General features: G+C 45.6%; 1 protein-coding gene across 1 annotated transcript in view; it reads right to left on the bottom strand.

The window, feature by feature from the left end:
- Positions 1-806: 806 nt before the first annotated feature.
- The window catches only part of QSER1 (glutamine and serine rich 1), a 51,341-nt gene continuing 34,437 nt past the window's right edge, over positions 807-17,710 (bottom strand). Inside the window, exons 5-13 of the mRNA XM_066583246.1 lie at positions 14,559-14,818; positions 12,359-12,475; positions 11,080-11,213; positions 8,161-8,378; positions 6,713-6,853; positions 6,266-6,363; positions 5,874-6,026; positions 3,728-3,823; positions 807-2,269 (exon numbers count right to left, since the gene is read on the bottom strand). Coding sequence (XP_066439343.1) covers positions 2,129-2,269; positions 3,728-3,823; positions 5,874-6,026; positions 6,266-6,363; positions 6,713-6,853; positions 8,161-8,378; positions 11,080-11,213; positions 12,359-12,475; positions 14,559-14,818 — 1,358 coding nt within the window. The 3' untranslated portion in view covers positions 807-2,128. The remainder of the gene's footprint in view (positions 2,270-3,727; positions 3,824-5,873; positions 6,027-6,265; positions 6,364-6,712; positions 6,854-8,160; positions 8,379-11,079; positions 11,214-12,358; positions 12,476-14,558; positions 14,819-17,710) is intronic.

Below are 17,710 nucleotides of genomic sequence, written 5' to 3'. Positions count from 1 at the left end.
ATGTCGGAAATTTTGATTGGTAGGATTCTGGGTGCTGAGACTCCCATTGATCGTTAAAATGAATGGGCAGAAGCGCCGATCTGAGCACTGCGCTAGTTTGGTTCCGTCACAGCAGTGTAGAGGCTTAACAGAAAGTCTATGGAGTCCGTATAAGGCTGGATTCAGACGAACGTATATCGGCTCGGTTTTCACGCCCAGCTGATATACGTCGTCTCTCTGAGGGGGGAGCCTGAAAGAGCCAGGAGCAGGAACTGAGCTCCCGCACCCTCTCTGCTTCCTCTCCGCCCCTCTGCACTATTTGCAATGGGGAGAGGCGGGACGGGGGCGGGTCTAATTCTCGGAACTTAGCCTGCCTCCATCTCACCTGCTTGCATTGCAAATAGTGCAGGGGGAGGCGGAGAGGGGGCGGAGAGGAGGCAGAGAGGGGGTGGAGAGGAGGCAGAGAGGGGGTGGAGAGGAGGCAGAGAGGGGGTGGAGAGGAGGCAGAGAGGGGGCGGGAGCTCAGTTCCTGCTCCTGGCTCTTCCATCCTCCCCCCCCTGCAGATGAGGACACCGAATATCGGCTCGGCGTGAAAACCGAGCCGATATACGGTCGTCTGAATTCACCCTAAACCGTATGAAGTCTGTATACCGCTTACAGGGACGGCGCTCAGCTGAGCGATTTCTGCCCGTTTGTTTTAGTGATCGGCCACTGTGGTCTCTCAGCACCCGGATACGAACTGATCAAAACTTCGGAAATCTGTAAAAAGTTTTGTTGCCCTTTAAGAAATGACAGCATGTGATAGAACAAGGCTCCATTAATCAAATACATGTTAAGTAAGTCATTTATTTCCAAGGATCAGAAAATTGGTTGCATTGTCTACATTGTAAAAACTATAGTAACCCGCTATACATTTTGCCGGGTAAACTGCAGCTAACATCTAGGTGGGAGGAAGGGGAGGGAGGGGATAGAAGCATTGCTTAAGATATATTGCATACAATGTGAAATCAACATGTAAATGAAGGGGGTTTACCGAAAAGAACGGAAGGGAAAGAAAAAAAAAAAAAAAAAGGAAAAAAAGAGAAAAAAAACCCAAAAAACACAAACGGGAAGGTGTATTATTACAAAGACCCAGGAAACAGAATTAGAACCACAATATTTTCTCTGTGAAAAATACAAGTATTCGTGAGATAAAATGTACAATTGAAATTTTTTTTTTCTTCCTTAAAGAAAAAACACAGTATAAAGGAAAATAGTTTTCTTCAAAACAGGGAAAATAGTTAATGTCATTTTTATCCATTATAATATAATTTGACACAAAAAGCAGTCAAAAGATTGCACCAACTCCGCGTTCAGTCGCCTGAACTAAAAGAAAACTTGTAAAAGGAGTCCGTAAAGCAGAACGATTTTTGTTTTTCTACCATTTTTTTTGAGTTTTTTTAATTTTTTTTTTTTAATTATTTATCACGGTGGCTATCATAAAGTGATGTATCGCAAAACTCTGTTTTACAAAATGTACAATACTCTAAATGCGGTGGCCTGGAAATTAAAAATGCGAATCTTGTTCCTGTACCTCCACCTTAGATTTTCTTGCCTTTTTTTTTTTTCTTTTAGCATGGGGAGAAGAAAAAAAAAAACTCGGGCAAGGAGGGTGTTTTTTTTTTCTTCATTTTTTTCTACTTTTAATATTTTACAGAGGAAGGGGGGAGAAAAAAAAAATGTAGTAAAAGCAGTTTACGTGTTCACGCTATCAGGTCATAAAGTAATTCATTCTATAGTTTAGTGCATGCTGTATCATTGTGTCTGGGAAGAAAAAAACTAAAATAAAAAAAGAAGTATATGCAATAGGCAACAAGTTTACAAAATGGATTGGGGAGAAACGTGCCACTCGTCTCCCAGGTGGGTCCTGGGTGTATAATTCATTCCTGGCGTGCTCTCTCCGTAGATGGGAGACAAAGCTGTCTATCCTCCAGCAGTCTGCAGAGATGGGCCAGTCGTGTATGTGTCACATCAAAGTCTTGCGTCTCCTTTTTTTCAGTATGTTAGTGCTGTTTGAGGGGTGGGAATATACAAGGAGGAGAGTTGTGAGAAGTAAATAAAAAGGTGGCAGGGGTGTCCAAAAAAAAAAAAAAAAAAGAAAGCCTGGCTTTAAGAAGTTGTCTGTTGCACCCGGCTCAAAAGTTCACCAAACTTTTCAAAAAGATCTTCCACCCACTTCATGTTTTTCAGACAATGGTTAGCAAGGTCTGCTTGCTGTAGGTCCCGATTTGATTTTTGAACAGAGGTAACCTGAAATGGGAGGAAAAAAAAAAAAAAAAAATTGGTAACAGCCGAAATGTAATTTGTACAGCAAGTACAACACTGCCCCCTAAAGTCCGAAGCTAAAACTGCATGTGTGAATTACTGGGAGTTTCTGAGATTTGGATATTGATTGTCCATTCAGATCAAAAGGGATACAACTTCCACCACCTGACTGAAGGCCTGGAAGGTCCTCTGGTGAATGCTGCATCCCCATCTACCAGGCATAGCTCTGTACGATTTGTAGCACTATGCCGGCTATAAAGGAGTTGACCGGGACTTTTACTATTGATGACTTCAAGGGGGACTTGTTATTTGTATAGTGCCAACTTATTCCACAAGTAATTTACTTATTATCCCCCCACCGAGCTGGGTACTCATTTTACCAAACTCGAAAGAATGGAAGGCTGAGTTAACCTTGAACCAGCTACCTGAACCATGTGGGGATTGAACCTGCGACCTTCAAGTCGTGAGCGAGAGCTTAGGACTGCATTCTGCTGCCTTAACACTCTGCGCTACACGAGGCATATCAATAAGTGATCAGCTGGGGTCTACCATTCGGAATCCGTACCGATCAGCTGATCACCGGGACCGCTGTCGGTGCTGATAGCATTGGAAGCAGATAGCTCCATCAACATTGCAGCAGGGCCTGGTTTGGTACTACAGGTAGAACTGCTAATTCAATGGGAGCTGTGCCTGCAGTAGCAACCCTAGTTACTGCAATATGAACAGCACTATCTGCTTCCAGCGCTGTCTGCAATGACAACTGGCCCGGCGATTAGCTAATTGGTGGTCCCCAGCCAATAAACTACTGGTAACCCATTTTGAGGATAGGTCACAAATAGTAAAGGTCCTGGACAACCCCTTTAATGAAAAAAGTTGCAGTTAAGCTCTGTGGCTAACCTCACACTGGTGTGCGCAATATGGGGCTGTGAATCCCACCCCCATATTGCGCAGCCCACCGTGTGAATTCCCCGATGATTCAAGGTGTTTTCACGCCAAAACCGCCTCGCATCACATCGGGGAAGATCCTCCGGGAGGATCGTGGAGTTTCCCCAATTGCTTTAAATTGAAATCAATGGGTGCTGCGATGCGAGAGCCTGCAGGCAGATAGAACATACCGCGATTTGTTTCCTGCATCGCAGTGCCATGCAGGAAAACATCGCTCAAGTGTATTCAAAAGAATGGGGTTCAAATGTGTGAGTCTTGCAACGCACAAATCTCGCGCCATTTTGTCGCCCTTGTGAAGGCAGCCTGAAGGTGAATGGAGCTAAGCTGCAATGCCATGCATAAAACGGATAAGAAAGCTACCACATTCTTTAGAATTCTGAAAACCCCTTTAAGGGTTAACGTGGGTATAATGGTCACAGAATGCAGCATTCTAGTTTATAGCAGGGGTGGTAAAAAAAAAAACCCCCAGTAAGCAAAAATCAACATTTAAGCACTTACCTCATCTTTGCATATAAGGTATATGTGGTACTTGTAATGGTGGAGTGCATGATAGAGAACACACAACTGGGATTTTTCTGGATCTACAGTGAACTCCTGAGGATTTAAGAAAAAAAAAATGAACAGAGGTGATAAAAACAGTCAAAATATGGCTGGAAATAACGTGTTCATTCAGTGTACTACATGGACAACATAGCAGCATTGTGATGGGGGCTGCATAGATTTAAAGCTAAAGAATACTAGAAAAATGGACTGGTAGGCAAATATGAGTTACAAGAGAGCAATAGGTTCAGAGTACGGAGGCAACTGCTTCTCTAAGCAAGCAAATGGGGAGGAAAGACACAGATTAGGTATTAGAAAACATTTTTGTCCCGTGGGGGTGATCGATGAGTGGAACAGGTTGCCACAAGAGGTGGTGAGCTCTCCTTCAAACAGAGGCTGGACAGACATCTGTCTGGGATGATTTAGTGAATCCTGCACTGAGCAGGGGGTCGGACCCGATGACCCTGGAGGTCCCTTCCAACTCTACCATTCTCTAGAATTGCTTTAGGATTAGTGGAGGTCAGACCTCTGAGACCACCTGCCAGTCCCGAAAATAGAGAGGTCTGTAGTTCTTGTTTAGTGCTGCACCCCTCTAAAGTTTCCTTGTACATCAACACCCCCAGCCACCAGGCCATGCAGGGACCTACAGCCAGCCATAATCACTACAATATGTAGCTGTATGCGGGCAGCTCTGGCGCCACTGTGCAAACAAAAACCATCACAAGGGCCTTTTCATTCTTTGGTGGGGGCCCAAAAGTAGCATATCCTATAGATGCCATTATTTCATAAAATGGGAATACCCCTTTATTAATGCCTTTATACCAGGGGTGTCAAACTCATTTTCACCGAGGGCCACACCGGGCTTATGGTGACCTTCAAAGGGCCGATTGTAAGACAGTACAGTAAGGGCTTGTTCACACAAGCATGTTTGCGTACATAATATGCAGTGAATAGAAGCCATTGATGTCAATGAGTCATTCACATGATGTATATTTTCACACAGCAGGACCTATTTTGTTGCGTACTATGTACCCCAATAGGCCATTGTAGTGAATGGGCCGCGCAAATACGTGGTGAATGTGCAGGAAACCTATGTACGCACTGCATATTTGTGCACCATCTCAGTGGGCCCACCTGCGTTCTTTTTTGCATGCCCAAATATACAGGCATAAGCCATTTTCGATTGCGCAAATACGCAGCGTATTTGTGTGAACGAAATACAATTACGTCCGTGTGAACGAGCCCTAATAGTGACCCCCAGGGTGGCCCCAATTAGTCATAGCGACCCCCAGGGTGGCCCCAATAGTAACAGGGTACCCCACAGTGGCCCCAATAGTAACAGGGTACCCCACAGTGGCCCCAGTAGTAACAGGGTACCCCACAGTGGCCCCAGTAGTAACAGGGTACCCCACAGTGACCCCAGTAGTAACAGGGTACCCCACAGTGACCCCAGTAGTAACAGGGTACCCCACAGTGACCCCAGTAGTAACAGCAACCACCACAGTAATATTAACCCCCTCAGTAGTAATACCCCCATAGCAACAACAATATTAACCCCATAGCAACATTAACCCCCATAGCAACAATATTAACCCCCATAGCAATATAAACCCCCCCTCAGTAGAAATATTAAGCCCCCCAGTAGTAATACCCCCCCTCAACAGTAATAAGCCCCCCCAGTAGTAATAAGACCCCCCCCCCCCAACCTATATACTTGCCTCCTCCTTGCTGTCAGCACCGCTCCCCCTCTGCTCGCGCTGAGCCCGGGTGCACACTGACGTCAGCGTGTGCGCCCGGCACGCTTACTCCCCGAGTCCTCTCCTGTGGAACTGAAGAGCAGGGGACTCGGGGGAGAAGGATCCTAGCTTCACACTGACGTCGGAGTGTGCGCCGGGATCAGCGGTAACAGCCCGATTACCAGCAGAGAGCTGCGGCACCCCAGCTGGTAATCGCTACAGTGCTGAGCGGCGTCGGCACGCCGCGGGCCACATAACATGAGGCAGCGGGCCGGATTCGGCCCACAGGCCTTGTGTTTTACACATGTGCTTTATACAGACTAATTAAAACAAAAGTACAAGCAGAGTCCAAATGGTTCACTACATACCTGTGATTGCTTTGAAGCGGTTTTAGCGGGTCGCATGGTCTTCTTGTTGTACCACTTGCCGTGTACCTTTACCTTACATATAGTAGTGCCTCCCGATTTTCCTTTTGTGTCACGGTTAATCGTGGTTACATCTGGATAATTTTCCAAGGCATTCTAAAGATTCAAGAGAAGAACGGGAAAGTAGTAGTCAGTAAGAGGCCACCGAAGAGCAGCGGCCTATCAAAATAACCGTCGTATTGCTCAGATGACCCATCTACAGATCTGTGACAAGGGCATATGTAAAAAACATGCTACAAGCATCCAAAAGGACTCGTAGGGTTAGAGGATGCAATAAACACAGATGTTCCTTATTAGTCAAGCGCCTTCCATCTACAAACGCTTTCTTCTTGTACCTTCAATGGCTGCTCCATCTGCAGCTTTGCAAGCAGCCGCCTTCTGTTCTCATTTAACATGCCTTCGATCTTCCTCATGTGTGGCAGAAGAACATCATCTGAGAAAGAAAGATACCAAAAAGATAAAACGAAGGCTTCTCAAAACATCACAGCGGATTCAGTACTCTGACCACATACTCCGTGTATAGACAGAGTCATGAGCAAGGCGTTGTCCGGGCTGCATGGACTGTGTACAGCGACACATGGGCCCTACAGGTCCGTATTATGAGCCCTTAGGCACTCAGTGCGCCGCCATGGGTCGTTATAGACTGTAATACCAGCATGCAATGGGACAGACCACACAAACAGAGGAACGGCATGGCACGTGTATACATCAGAGTTGGAAACCATTATTTTGGATTGGACAGGAAATATAAAATGAGAAGAAAAAAAAACCAAACAACTTACCATTGTTTTTCTCCAGGTTTTGTAACACATCAGCATCCAATACAATCCCTAGAAGCAGCTCAATATATCCCTTGAATGTCTCTTTCATGGCCCTTGTGTTCAAGAAGCGGGTAACAACCGGAGGTGGTGGGGGTTCAAACTCTGAAAGAAGGGCACAAAATAATAAAAGTAAAAAACTGCCAAAACACACAACTGCACAGTAGAGAATCATAGGGTTAATCATATGGTTGGAACAGAAGTGAAAATCATCAGCCCAGACCTTCATTACTGGTTATATTAGGCCTTGTTCACAATGTGGTTTGGTGCTATATCCATAGTGCTGTCACTGCTAACCCAAGGAGGGGGCAGAATGTGATGCTATTCCTGCCTCAAAGTGATGGAAACCACAATGGCACCACATTATAAGAGAACGGTGCTCATCGGATCCGCTGTACAACTTACCAGGTAGGTCCCCTGTCCACAGCGGAATATCGCTAGCGGGGGGAGTGGGGACAGCTGACAGGTCTCCGAGATGAGCCTATGTGACAAATAGGCTCACCGCGATGAATCACAGCAATTGCAGCATGCCGCGATTTAAATCCCGCGAGCGGAGAATTGCTATGATTCTCCGCTCGTGGACACCACGAGCAACCCTATGAAAACGCTTTGCGAGCGGTTCATCGCCCAGGCAGCCGAAATGCGTTGCAGCCTTCAGTGTAACCATTATTGCTTTGGGGCCACTTGTAGATGTATTTTATGTTACACAGTAGCAAAATGTATGTTGAATTGTCTAATTCTCTGCTTTTAAAGGAGATGTCCCGCGCCGAAACGGGGTTTTTTTTTTTTAAACCCCCCCCCCCCCCCCCCGTTCGGCGCGAGACAACCCCGATGCAGGGGTTAAAAAAACCACCCGCACAGCGCTTACCTGAATCCCGGCGGTCTGGCGTCTTCATACTCACCTGCTGAAGATGGCCGCCGGGATCCTCTGTCTTCATGGACCGCAGGGCTTCTGTGCGGTCCATTGCCGATTCCAGCCTCCTGATTGGCTGGAATCGGCACGTGACGGGGCGGAGCTACACGGAGCCCCATAGAGAAGAGGAGAAGACCCGGACTGCGCAAGCGCGGCTAATTTGGCCATCGGAGGGCGAAAATTAGTCGGCACCATGGAGACGAGGACGCCAGCAACGGAGCAGGTAAGTATAAAACTTTTTATAACTTCTGTATGGCTCATAATTAATGCACAATGTACATTACAAAGTGCATTATTATGGCCATACAGAAGTGTATAGACCCACTTGCTGCCTCGGGACATCTCCTTTAAGGCACTTTTACATGGGACGACTGACTGTTTTACAGATTTTTTTATGAAGGGGGGGGGGGGTTTAAAAAACAATTCTTTATCTTTACAAAGACGGTAGATGCTCTATTTGATGACCATCTAGTCGCCTCCATTATTCTCCCCTCCTTACCTTCCTCATCAGTCTGCATGTCTGGCGAGGAGTCCGACTGCGAAGATGAAAACTCTTCTTTCCACTGTTTCCTCTTCTTTGGTGGAGGTTCAGCCTTTGCCTTTGGCTGTTTGGCTTTTGGTTTTGCGGCCACGACTTTTGGTGGTGCGGTCTTCTGTGGGGGGGTCTCGGCGGTAGACGTTTTGTTACTCACATTGACCTTTGTATGAGTGTTCCTACTGAAAAGGAGAATGCAAATGTCAGCATCAATGGGATAGAAAGCTACCGGCATGAAAAACTATTCTAAAGGGTTAAAAAGACCCTGTGGCTATCAGGTCTATTGCAATAATGGTAGGAGTATGATCCCCTAATCGAGAAACTAATGGGTGCAGTTACACTCACTTACATGGATCACTCCGCGAAAATTAATGATAATCGTTTTGTTTAAACGCAGCGAACGATCAAAGAAGGAAACGATAACTCGTTCACTTTTTGTTCAGCGTTGACAGGCATAAAAATCGTTGGCATGTTGTTGCTCTGAAAGTCATCACATGATGTAACGTGACCCCTGTTTAATTGTGAGTCTTTTCAAAGCTGCTGATTGGCTGACAAATCATGTGATACACTTGAAATATAAGCCCTACCCTGAAAATAGGCTCTAACTGCAAAAAAAATAAATACTTCACCTAGAAAAGCTGTCCGGGGCGCATATTAGCAATTTCTGCCACTGCTCTGCCCTAACAACCAATCAGGCTGAATAAGCCAACCCAAACAACCAATCAGGCTGAATAAGCCAACCCAAACAACCAATCAGGTTGCTGGAATTGCTAATTGTTGCAGAGGTGGGCTACAAAACCACACGAGTCACGGGTATATCGCCGAACCTGCAGGGCGTTTGTGTCGGGTTGTTGCATGCTGCAAAACATTGCTTGTGTGAAGGAACCCATAGAAAAAAAAAAGCATGGGCTTCACATACATGCGATTTGTAGCAACGGGACAAAATCGCGTGACTTTGTCGCCCATGTGAAGTAGGCCTGAAAAGTATCCTCAAAGCATGGCCAGTTGGAGGGACTTGAGCTTAAAAACATTGTTTTATAGTATGGAACTTTTTTATTATTATTTTTTTTTTTTTAGCAGGCCCTCTTGAATTTTTCCACCCTCCCGAAAATAGAGCAGAGGAGGAAACAAAGATATCCCCAAAATGTAAAGTTTGGGCTTTCCCGTGTATTCCCTCTTGCACAATGTTTTGCTTTAACCGATCCTCGACCAGCACGGGTTCCATGGGAGCATGCACGACTGAGGGGATTACATCATCAAGACAACCTAACTAGGACAAACGCTCCCATATGGACACGAGCCTCTTCACAATAACTTTAAAGGGAATCCCTGAGTAAAGTCTGGTGAAGAAGCTTCGCTGTCACTGAGCTCTAATTGAAGAACATGAAATGCTGTGGTTTAGATTTGGTTCTAAAGCCACGGACACATGGTCCAACTCACTGCACGCGGCCGGACGCTGCCACAGAGGCAAGAGACCACATGTATCCTTACTAGAGAAGAACGAGTAGTGTCTTAGCCGAGTATCTCCCCGCTCGTCTCTAAAGATTCGTGGGCAAGCGCGGGTGACAGGCGAGTTGCGGCGAGGAGATCTCCCTTTCGTTCCTCCCCGCTCCCCGCCCCCCGCCCCCCGCATCTTTAGAGACGAGCGGGGAGATACTCGGCTAAGGCACTACTTGCGAGAGTAATGTGCCTTAGGGTGCATTCTCACGAACGTATATCGGCTCGGTTTTCACGCCGAGCCGATATACGTTGTCCTCGTGTGCAGGGGGAGGGAGGATGGAAGAGCCAGGAGCAGGAACTGAGCTCCCGCCCCCTCTCTGCCTCCTCTGCACTATTTGCAATTAAAGGAGGTGGGGCGGGGCTAAGTTCCGAGAATTAGCCCCGCCACCGCCCCACCTCCTTTAATTGCAAATAGTGCACAGGGGTGGAGAGGAGGCAGAGAGGGGGCAGGAGCTCAGTTCCTGCTTTTGGCTCTTCCATTCCCCCCCCCCCCCCCGTACACGAGGACAACGTATATCGACTCAGCGTGAGAACCGAGCCGATATACGTTCGTGGGAATGCACCCTCAAAAAAGTATACTCACTCATCTCTAATCCTTACCCTAACCGTACAAAACCGATATGGCTGACATTACCGTTCTTACAGGAGGTTGTCACCCAGATTTTCTAATTAGCAGCATAGCATATGGACACACAGATACTGGACGACCCGGACTGACAGCAGTCACTGTGCTGCATAGGACCTACTTTTGTATTATATCCATGTACTTCTATACTTGTGGCACTTTTATGACCCGGTATTTGGGTATTTGAGATGAGGTGGGGGGAGGGGGGGGGGGCGTTTGCTCTTTGATTCAATAGGGAACATTTATAAAATAGTTTTTATGCCAGAATTCTGGCGTAGTAAAGTAGCAATTTTTTTTTTGCTCAAGTGCCACTTTGCTAAATTTTGGCTTTTTGCACCGCACTCGCAACTTTTGAAAAAAAGTGAACAGGGCTTGTCGGGAGGGGGTGGAGCCACACAGGACAGAGACATTTATGTATGATTTGTGCCAAAACAGGCATAAAATGCTATCAGGAATGCACACCAGGACGGACATGCCGTACATTTCTGTGGAGGCACCTAGTATATGAAGGGGAGTGCCTCTTCATATATTAGATGCATCATGTGCCAGGGGAACCACATTAAGACTGGCGTTTAAGATGCCGGCCTTAATCAATTCCCGCCATGTGTTTTGTAAAACTGCACAATGTAAAAATGCGTAGATTTCCTAATTCAAGCACCAATTTTCTATCACATATCTGCTATATAGAGCTTATAGAACAATCTGCCACAAAACATAGTGATATTTACTTCAAACAACATTACAGGCCAGTCACGTACCTGGGAGCGGGAGCAGCCTTGGTCTTGGGTTTTTTGGAGCAAACCCTCACGTATTCCTTTTTGTTTGCGTTCTCCACGAATTTCACATACACTCGCTTATACTTTGTTTTGGCATCTCCAAAGTATCCAAGGTACTGCGCAAGAAAATAAACCACAGGAGCGTTAGTGTGAGCAGAACAAACAAGTTACATTTATCAGACCTTCATCTAGCCTATAGAATACACACCGCTACCTCTCTGCTGATCAGTGGGGGTCCCGCAGGTCTAAGCCCATTAATCATCCACTCAATCTTCCTTATGTAACATCAAACAGGCTGTTACATCTCTCTTATAACATCATATCTACAGCGTTTTCCCAAAAATAAGACCTACCCCGGTAAGCCCTACCCTGCTTTTTGGCTTAAAAAAATACTTCAAAGTGATGCGAGGCGTTTTTTGCATAAAGAAGGCCTCGTATCAGCCGGTAAAATGCAAGCCGACAAGCCCGATATCGTGGCGAATTTCGCGTCCCGATATCACGCTTGCCCCCGTGAATTTAGCCTAACAGCCTTCTGCAATTCACTATAAAATTGTGCTAGCTAGCCGTTGGGCACTAGCCTTAAAAAAGTCTATCTAGAAAGGGGTATACATGCGGTTCCTAGCACCAACATGAGACCAAGGGTAATAAAAAGCAGTGACAGAAAATAAGGAAGACATAAGTTGTCACTTCAGCTAACCCCGTTACTTCTGCTAACATTCGCTAAGTTTCGTATAGCAGATTTCTAGTAGAGATGAGCGAGTAGTGCCTTAGCCGAGTATGTCCCCGCTCGTCTCTAAAGATTCGGGGGCCGGCGGGGAGATCTCTCTCTACCTCTCCCCCCCCTCCCCCCCCCCCCCGACGCAACTCACCTGTCACCCGCGCCGGCCCCCGAATCTTTAGAGACGAGCGGGGAGATACTCGGCTAAGGCACTACTCGCTCGAGTAATGTGCCTTAGCGAGTATACTCGCTCATCTCTAATTTCTAGCATACAATGATGCCAAATCCATCAATGGGCTCGCGCCTCTTAATACATCTGCCACACTTCTGCTGCCGGACACTTTACTTACACCGATGTGCGAGACATCGGTCTAAGTCAATCTGCCCCATTATCTTTAATATTACAAGTGACCCAGTTTTACCTTCTCTCAATGAACATCGGGTACCCACTGACCCCGACCGCCGCGGCTCTAGAGGTGCATTGAGCATCATTGGTGGCATATTTGGGTTTGTAAAGCCGCCAACTACGGTCTCAGAACTTACACTGTTTGTGGCAGCAAACGACCTCTGTCCTTCTCGAATCTCGGGGATAAATTTCTGAAGTAAGGCCTTTTGGACTTTCCAAATGGCCGGAGGTTCCTTGCCGGTACGCATTGCATCCTGAAGTGGGGGAAAAAATGGAGGAAAGGAAGATCAGTATTTATGACCCAAATCATCATCAATAGAGGTTAACCAAGTCGTCTCAGGATATGAAGAGGCTGCCTCATCAGAGACAACACCTCATAATGCTGACATGGAGCGATCAGCTGCCTCTGCCAGGGACAGAGGCTGGCAGCTAGGAATTTCAACTGCAGTGCCCACTGGAGGGAAAATGTAGAACGACACGACGGTCATTCAGATAAATGTCATACAAGGATGGCCAAACTCTGCCAGAAGCAGCAGCAATCCGTTTAGGCACATACGGTGATCCCAAGCGGCAAACCCCACTCTACAGCATCTATAGGTCTTTAATAAGTCCTGGGGACAGAAGTTGTCTTCTTGGCACAACCCCTCTAACCCCTTTAGGACTCTGCCTATTTTGACTCAAAGGACACAATGATTTGGGGGGATTTTCATCTTCACTTTTCAAAAGCCATAATTTTTTTTTAATTTTACCGTTGACATGGCCGTATGAGGGCTTGTTGTTGGCGAGGCGAACTGTAATTTTTATTGGGTACATATAATGTATTGTAAAGCTTTTAGGCCTCGTGTCCACTAGCAAAATTGAATTGCAGATTGCCACATTTAATTTTGCCCATAGGGAATCATTGGCCATCCGCCGTCAATTACATTGAATTTTGCAGCCGCGGATGTCATTTTAATAGATTTGCGTTTTTCACGCACGGGAGAAAAAATGCGGCATGCTCTATTTTACCGCGGATTAAGTGCGGATCGACCACATTGATAGCAATAGGTGCGGATATCCGCATGAAAAAAAAACAACAAAAACATTTAAAGCAAAAATCCGCGCGGAATTTGCTGTGGAAATCCGCAGCAGACTCTGCGCGGATTGTATTTTTCTAGTGGACATGAGGCCTTAGTAATTTTTTTGAGAGCAAAAAAAACCAAAACAATTCTGCGTTTTTTTCTTGCGGGCTAGTACAATAAGTACAATACCAAAATTACTGTGCCTTTTTTTTTTTTTTTTTTTTAAGGTTTTTCCCAGTTTTGCACAATAAACAGACTTTTGGGGAAATTCTCTTTTCTTCTACATCGATGCATTCATATCCCATGACCTTTATTCTTCCATGGTTGGAGCTCTGTAAGGGTTTGCTTTTTGCGTGAGGAACTGTAGTTTTTATTGGAACATATTTGCACTTTTTTTAGCACTATTATTGCATTTTTTGGGAGGCTTTTTGCAGTGCAGGATAAATAATATGCTCAGTAATTGTGCGGGTCGTTATGGATACGATACCAAATGTGAAATATTTTCCTTTTTTTTTAAATTTAAATACCAAACATCTCAAATGCTCATAAAAGTTTTTTTCGTTTGCTATATCTTTTTAGGACTAATTTTTATTTTATTTTTTTCCTTCATATTTGTAAGTCTCCCTGTAGGGGACTTGAACCATAGCAGCTATGATAATACATTGCAATACTTCTGTACTGCAGTGCCTTATCGCTTAGAATAGTGACCATAGGTAATGGCAATCCGGGACAGCAGTATCTGGCGTCCTTTTGCCGTGGCAAGCCATTGGCCCTCCGCAGTTACATCATCCCTCTGTGAATCCTTTGCGTGATGTGATCTACATGCAGTGGTAATGCAAGGAACAAGTAGTATTACATGATGTCCATGGTCACACCAAGTCCTCCAGGTCAGGCGCTGTGCTTGGCATTGGCTCTCCCTAAATTTGGATGGCATTAAGTTTGTGCATAAAGTCATTGCAACTTTGGAAACCAACATAATAAACGGGCTTGTCTCAGTATAGACACTGAAGGCGCCCCCCTTAGGCAGTTTACAACTTAGTACTGACGGAATACGGTTTTGTACATCACCTTACCATAATAAACTATTTCCAAGTGTAATTATTTAAACTTGTTATGTGTGAAAGATCAATCATTGCTATAGTTTTTAAATGGGCTTTCCCAAATTTTCCTATTAGGTACACAGCACCTACCATCCAACATGTATGTATGTATGTGACTGTAATGTACTCCATTTATTGATTTTCAATCTGAGGACCATAAGGGTTTGTAAACTTACTTTCAACATTTCTATGTCTTCAATCTTGACCACAAACTCGTCGCGCTCCCGGTAAATCCCCTCTCCACCACTTTCGGTGCCCTCATCATCCGTGCAACCTTCTAGTGCAATGGTCTCCTGTGGCTTGGCCAGTTGCTCGGTCTGTATGGGGTCCGTTTGGGTGCTCTTCTGTGCCTCGACCACTTTCGATTTCTCTTGAGCAGATCTTGGGGAAGAGACCGGGGGAGAGTCTTGCTTCGCTGAGGTTGCCATCTTTTCACCTTTTCATGCAGAAGAAAAAAAAGAAGAAGTGTAACACGAAAACTCAAGTTCCCACATGTAGAGCCGTAACAACTCCTTTGAGGTTCCATATTTGCCATGTGCTAAACTTTTCTTGGCTCAGTTCCCTGGAAGGATTAACCTCACAATTTACACCCTAAATTTATGGATACCACTGGCATGCGAGAGAAGTTATTAGCAGTATTCGTCTAATGCCGTACAGGTAATTAAAGCCCACAGCCGAACCTTGCTGTCAGAAAGTGATGAAGTGAAAACCTTCTAGATTGTATTGGTGCTAGAAATCAAAAAACTACTGCAGTCTTGGAGGCCGAGAACTCTTCTTCTCGGCTCGTAAGTTATGGAAAAGCAAAAATCTAATAGTATGGCAACCTGAGATCTGGAACCTCAAAACATATGAAGAAATGCTGAAGGTCTCAACACAAAACTAATATTTCCTGCTGATTTTACGCGAATCCGATAGATCACCAAAACCATCTGGCCAATATTGTGTTGGTCGCCTCGTGTCACTAAAATTAGTCTGACCCCTTCAAGATGTGAACTTCCTAAGATAAGTATATCTTCAGGTTCGTGAAGTACTGCTCAACACAACACGTACACTTTCACCGTCCTATACCAACAAGAACAGGCTAGAGCGCATATCCTATGGACCAACAACCTCTGGTATTTGGGGTCTATGGACTGATAAAATATGGCGTCACAGTTTACCTCCTGGGGAAATCTAGTTGAAGTTGAATTGTATCTCCATCTTGGAGTTTGTCGCACACTTAGCAGTCCTCTCCCGGATGTGGTTTAAGGAGCCTTTAAGACTCTAGAGCCACAAACCCCAAATTGTTAGCTTCTAAAAAGGAATTGTCCATCCCCCAAGTGTGCCCCCTTGTTAACCAGCTTTGCACAGTTCTAGTCCGTAAGAATATTTATATTTGTATACCTTTTAATTGCTTTAACCCTTTCCAATCCAATGTCGGGCCTGCCCAGACATCATCATTTTCCTCCACAGCTCCGATGTCGGGACAGGCCCGACACTGCAGTGCAGGAGTCCATCTGCACCCAATCATCAGACACATCGGGTGCAGATGGACTCCTGCACTGATCCTCATCAAGAACCCCCGAGGAGAAGGCAGAAAGGGTTTTCAACCCTTTCTGCCTTCTCCTTTACACATTACATAGCGCTCAATTAGAGCTATGTAATGCAGAGAGATTCAGGCCGGTGATCATGTGACCGCCGGGTGCCACCTGACCCCAGCGGTCACATGATCGCCGAGTCGGGAGGCAGAAGGGAGAATGCGGAAGACGCCGGACAGGTAAGCAGGCCCCCCCACGGTGCAGTGAGCACCTGCACCCTCCTGAACTCTGTCAGTTCAGGAGGGTGCAGGGGAAATGTATTTTTCTCATCCATTCTCACCAGCTCCAATTTATTTGGAGCTGGGGAGAATGGATGAGAAAAATAAATGGATTGCAAAGGGTTAACTGTCTTGTATGTATATTGAATGTCTCTTTCCCTATTACCTTTTTTTATTTTGTGGTCAGACACCCGCCGCAAATTCCGCAGCAATGTCCATCTATTGACATGCAATGTTAAACGATTCTCCCCTGGCCACGAGCGGAAATCAACTGCGACTTTCTGCTCGCGGGGGAGAATCACGGTATGTTCTATTTTGTGCGGGAGGGGGGCGGCAATAAAAAAACCACACAGATGGCTTCCATTGCAGTCAATGGAAGCCATCTGTTCCGCGATACTTCCACAGTGAGCACTGCAGAAGTATCGCGAAAATCCGTGTTACAGCCCAGCGCCGGCATGTCAGGTGCTGCACTGTCCTAGCCCAGACACTCGCGGTGGATCTGCTGCGATATTTCGCAGTCGGAATCAGCCCCAGCTGTGGAATGAGGCCTTAGGCTCCATCTTGCGACATTAAGGGAGTTGAGAATAAGTCAACCCTGTGGTGGGGTCAAGTGCCAAGGGGCCTGGGTATACATCACAAGTTCTTATAGTGAAAGCAGGAACGTTTTCAAGTAAAGCTGTTAAAAAAAGAGCAAAATAATTGAAACCAAAAAGGATATTAGAAAGTTATACATTGCTTAAGCGCTCACTCATTTGGGCATATATTGTCGGTGTAATACACAGCAAATGCGCATGTAAAATGTGCATTTATTGCATATTGTATGCATCCACATCCTATAATGCGCACCAAAACAGAACATGCCATGTTGTGTTTTTTTTCACACGTGTGAAAAAAGCAGGTCTGAACGGCCCAATGTAAATCAATGGGCTTTCAGGATTGCATATGACACAGCCCAGATACACCAATGTGAATGAGCCCTACGCTGGACTGACTGATCAGTGTTCAAATGCTTAATAAAGCACTGAGATTCAATGTGGATACGAACTAAAATATAATCCACGAGTCCTTTATAAAAGGCCATCAAGTAATAGGATGCCTGTAAAAATCAATGGTGATTTCATGGAAACCAGCAGTGTATGCTCCAGTTTAGGGGGAACGTATAGAAGTCTGCCTGAAAGAGCAGTGCGGCTGTATAAAGAACAGAGCTGAAGTAGTAACAGCCCAACGAGTCAGAAAAATAATTAAACAAGCTTAAAGTCATTAGGACAATGCAGCTGAAATGAACATTTACAATCTATGTTGGGAACCAAAGTATTATTGCTTTAGGCCTTCATCTCACAGCTTTTTAAATGCTTGTTTTAAATAGGGAAGGGCCTCGAATGAATGCGGGGGGTGGTCACGCATGGGTGCCCGCACACTATTCTGTTCAATGGGACTGCAGGAGATAGCCGAGTGCTTGTTCTCCATCTACCAACAGTCCCGCTGACACAAAGTGCTATTCCACATGCGTGTCCACCAATCCATGCATCCCTT

Source organism: Eleutherodactylus coqui, chromosome 11 (assembly GCF_035609145.1).
Source record: "Eleutherodactylus coqui strain aEleCoq1 chromosome 11, aEleCoq1.hap1, whole genome shotgun sequence".
NCBI classification, from domain to species: Eukaryota; Metazoa; Chordata; class Amphibia; order Anura; family Eleutherodactylidae; genus Eleutherodactylus; species Eleutherodactylus coqui.
The sequence above is the reverse complement of the archived record's forward strand: the minus strand, read 5'-3'. Positions and strand labels throughout refer to the sequence as shown.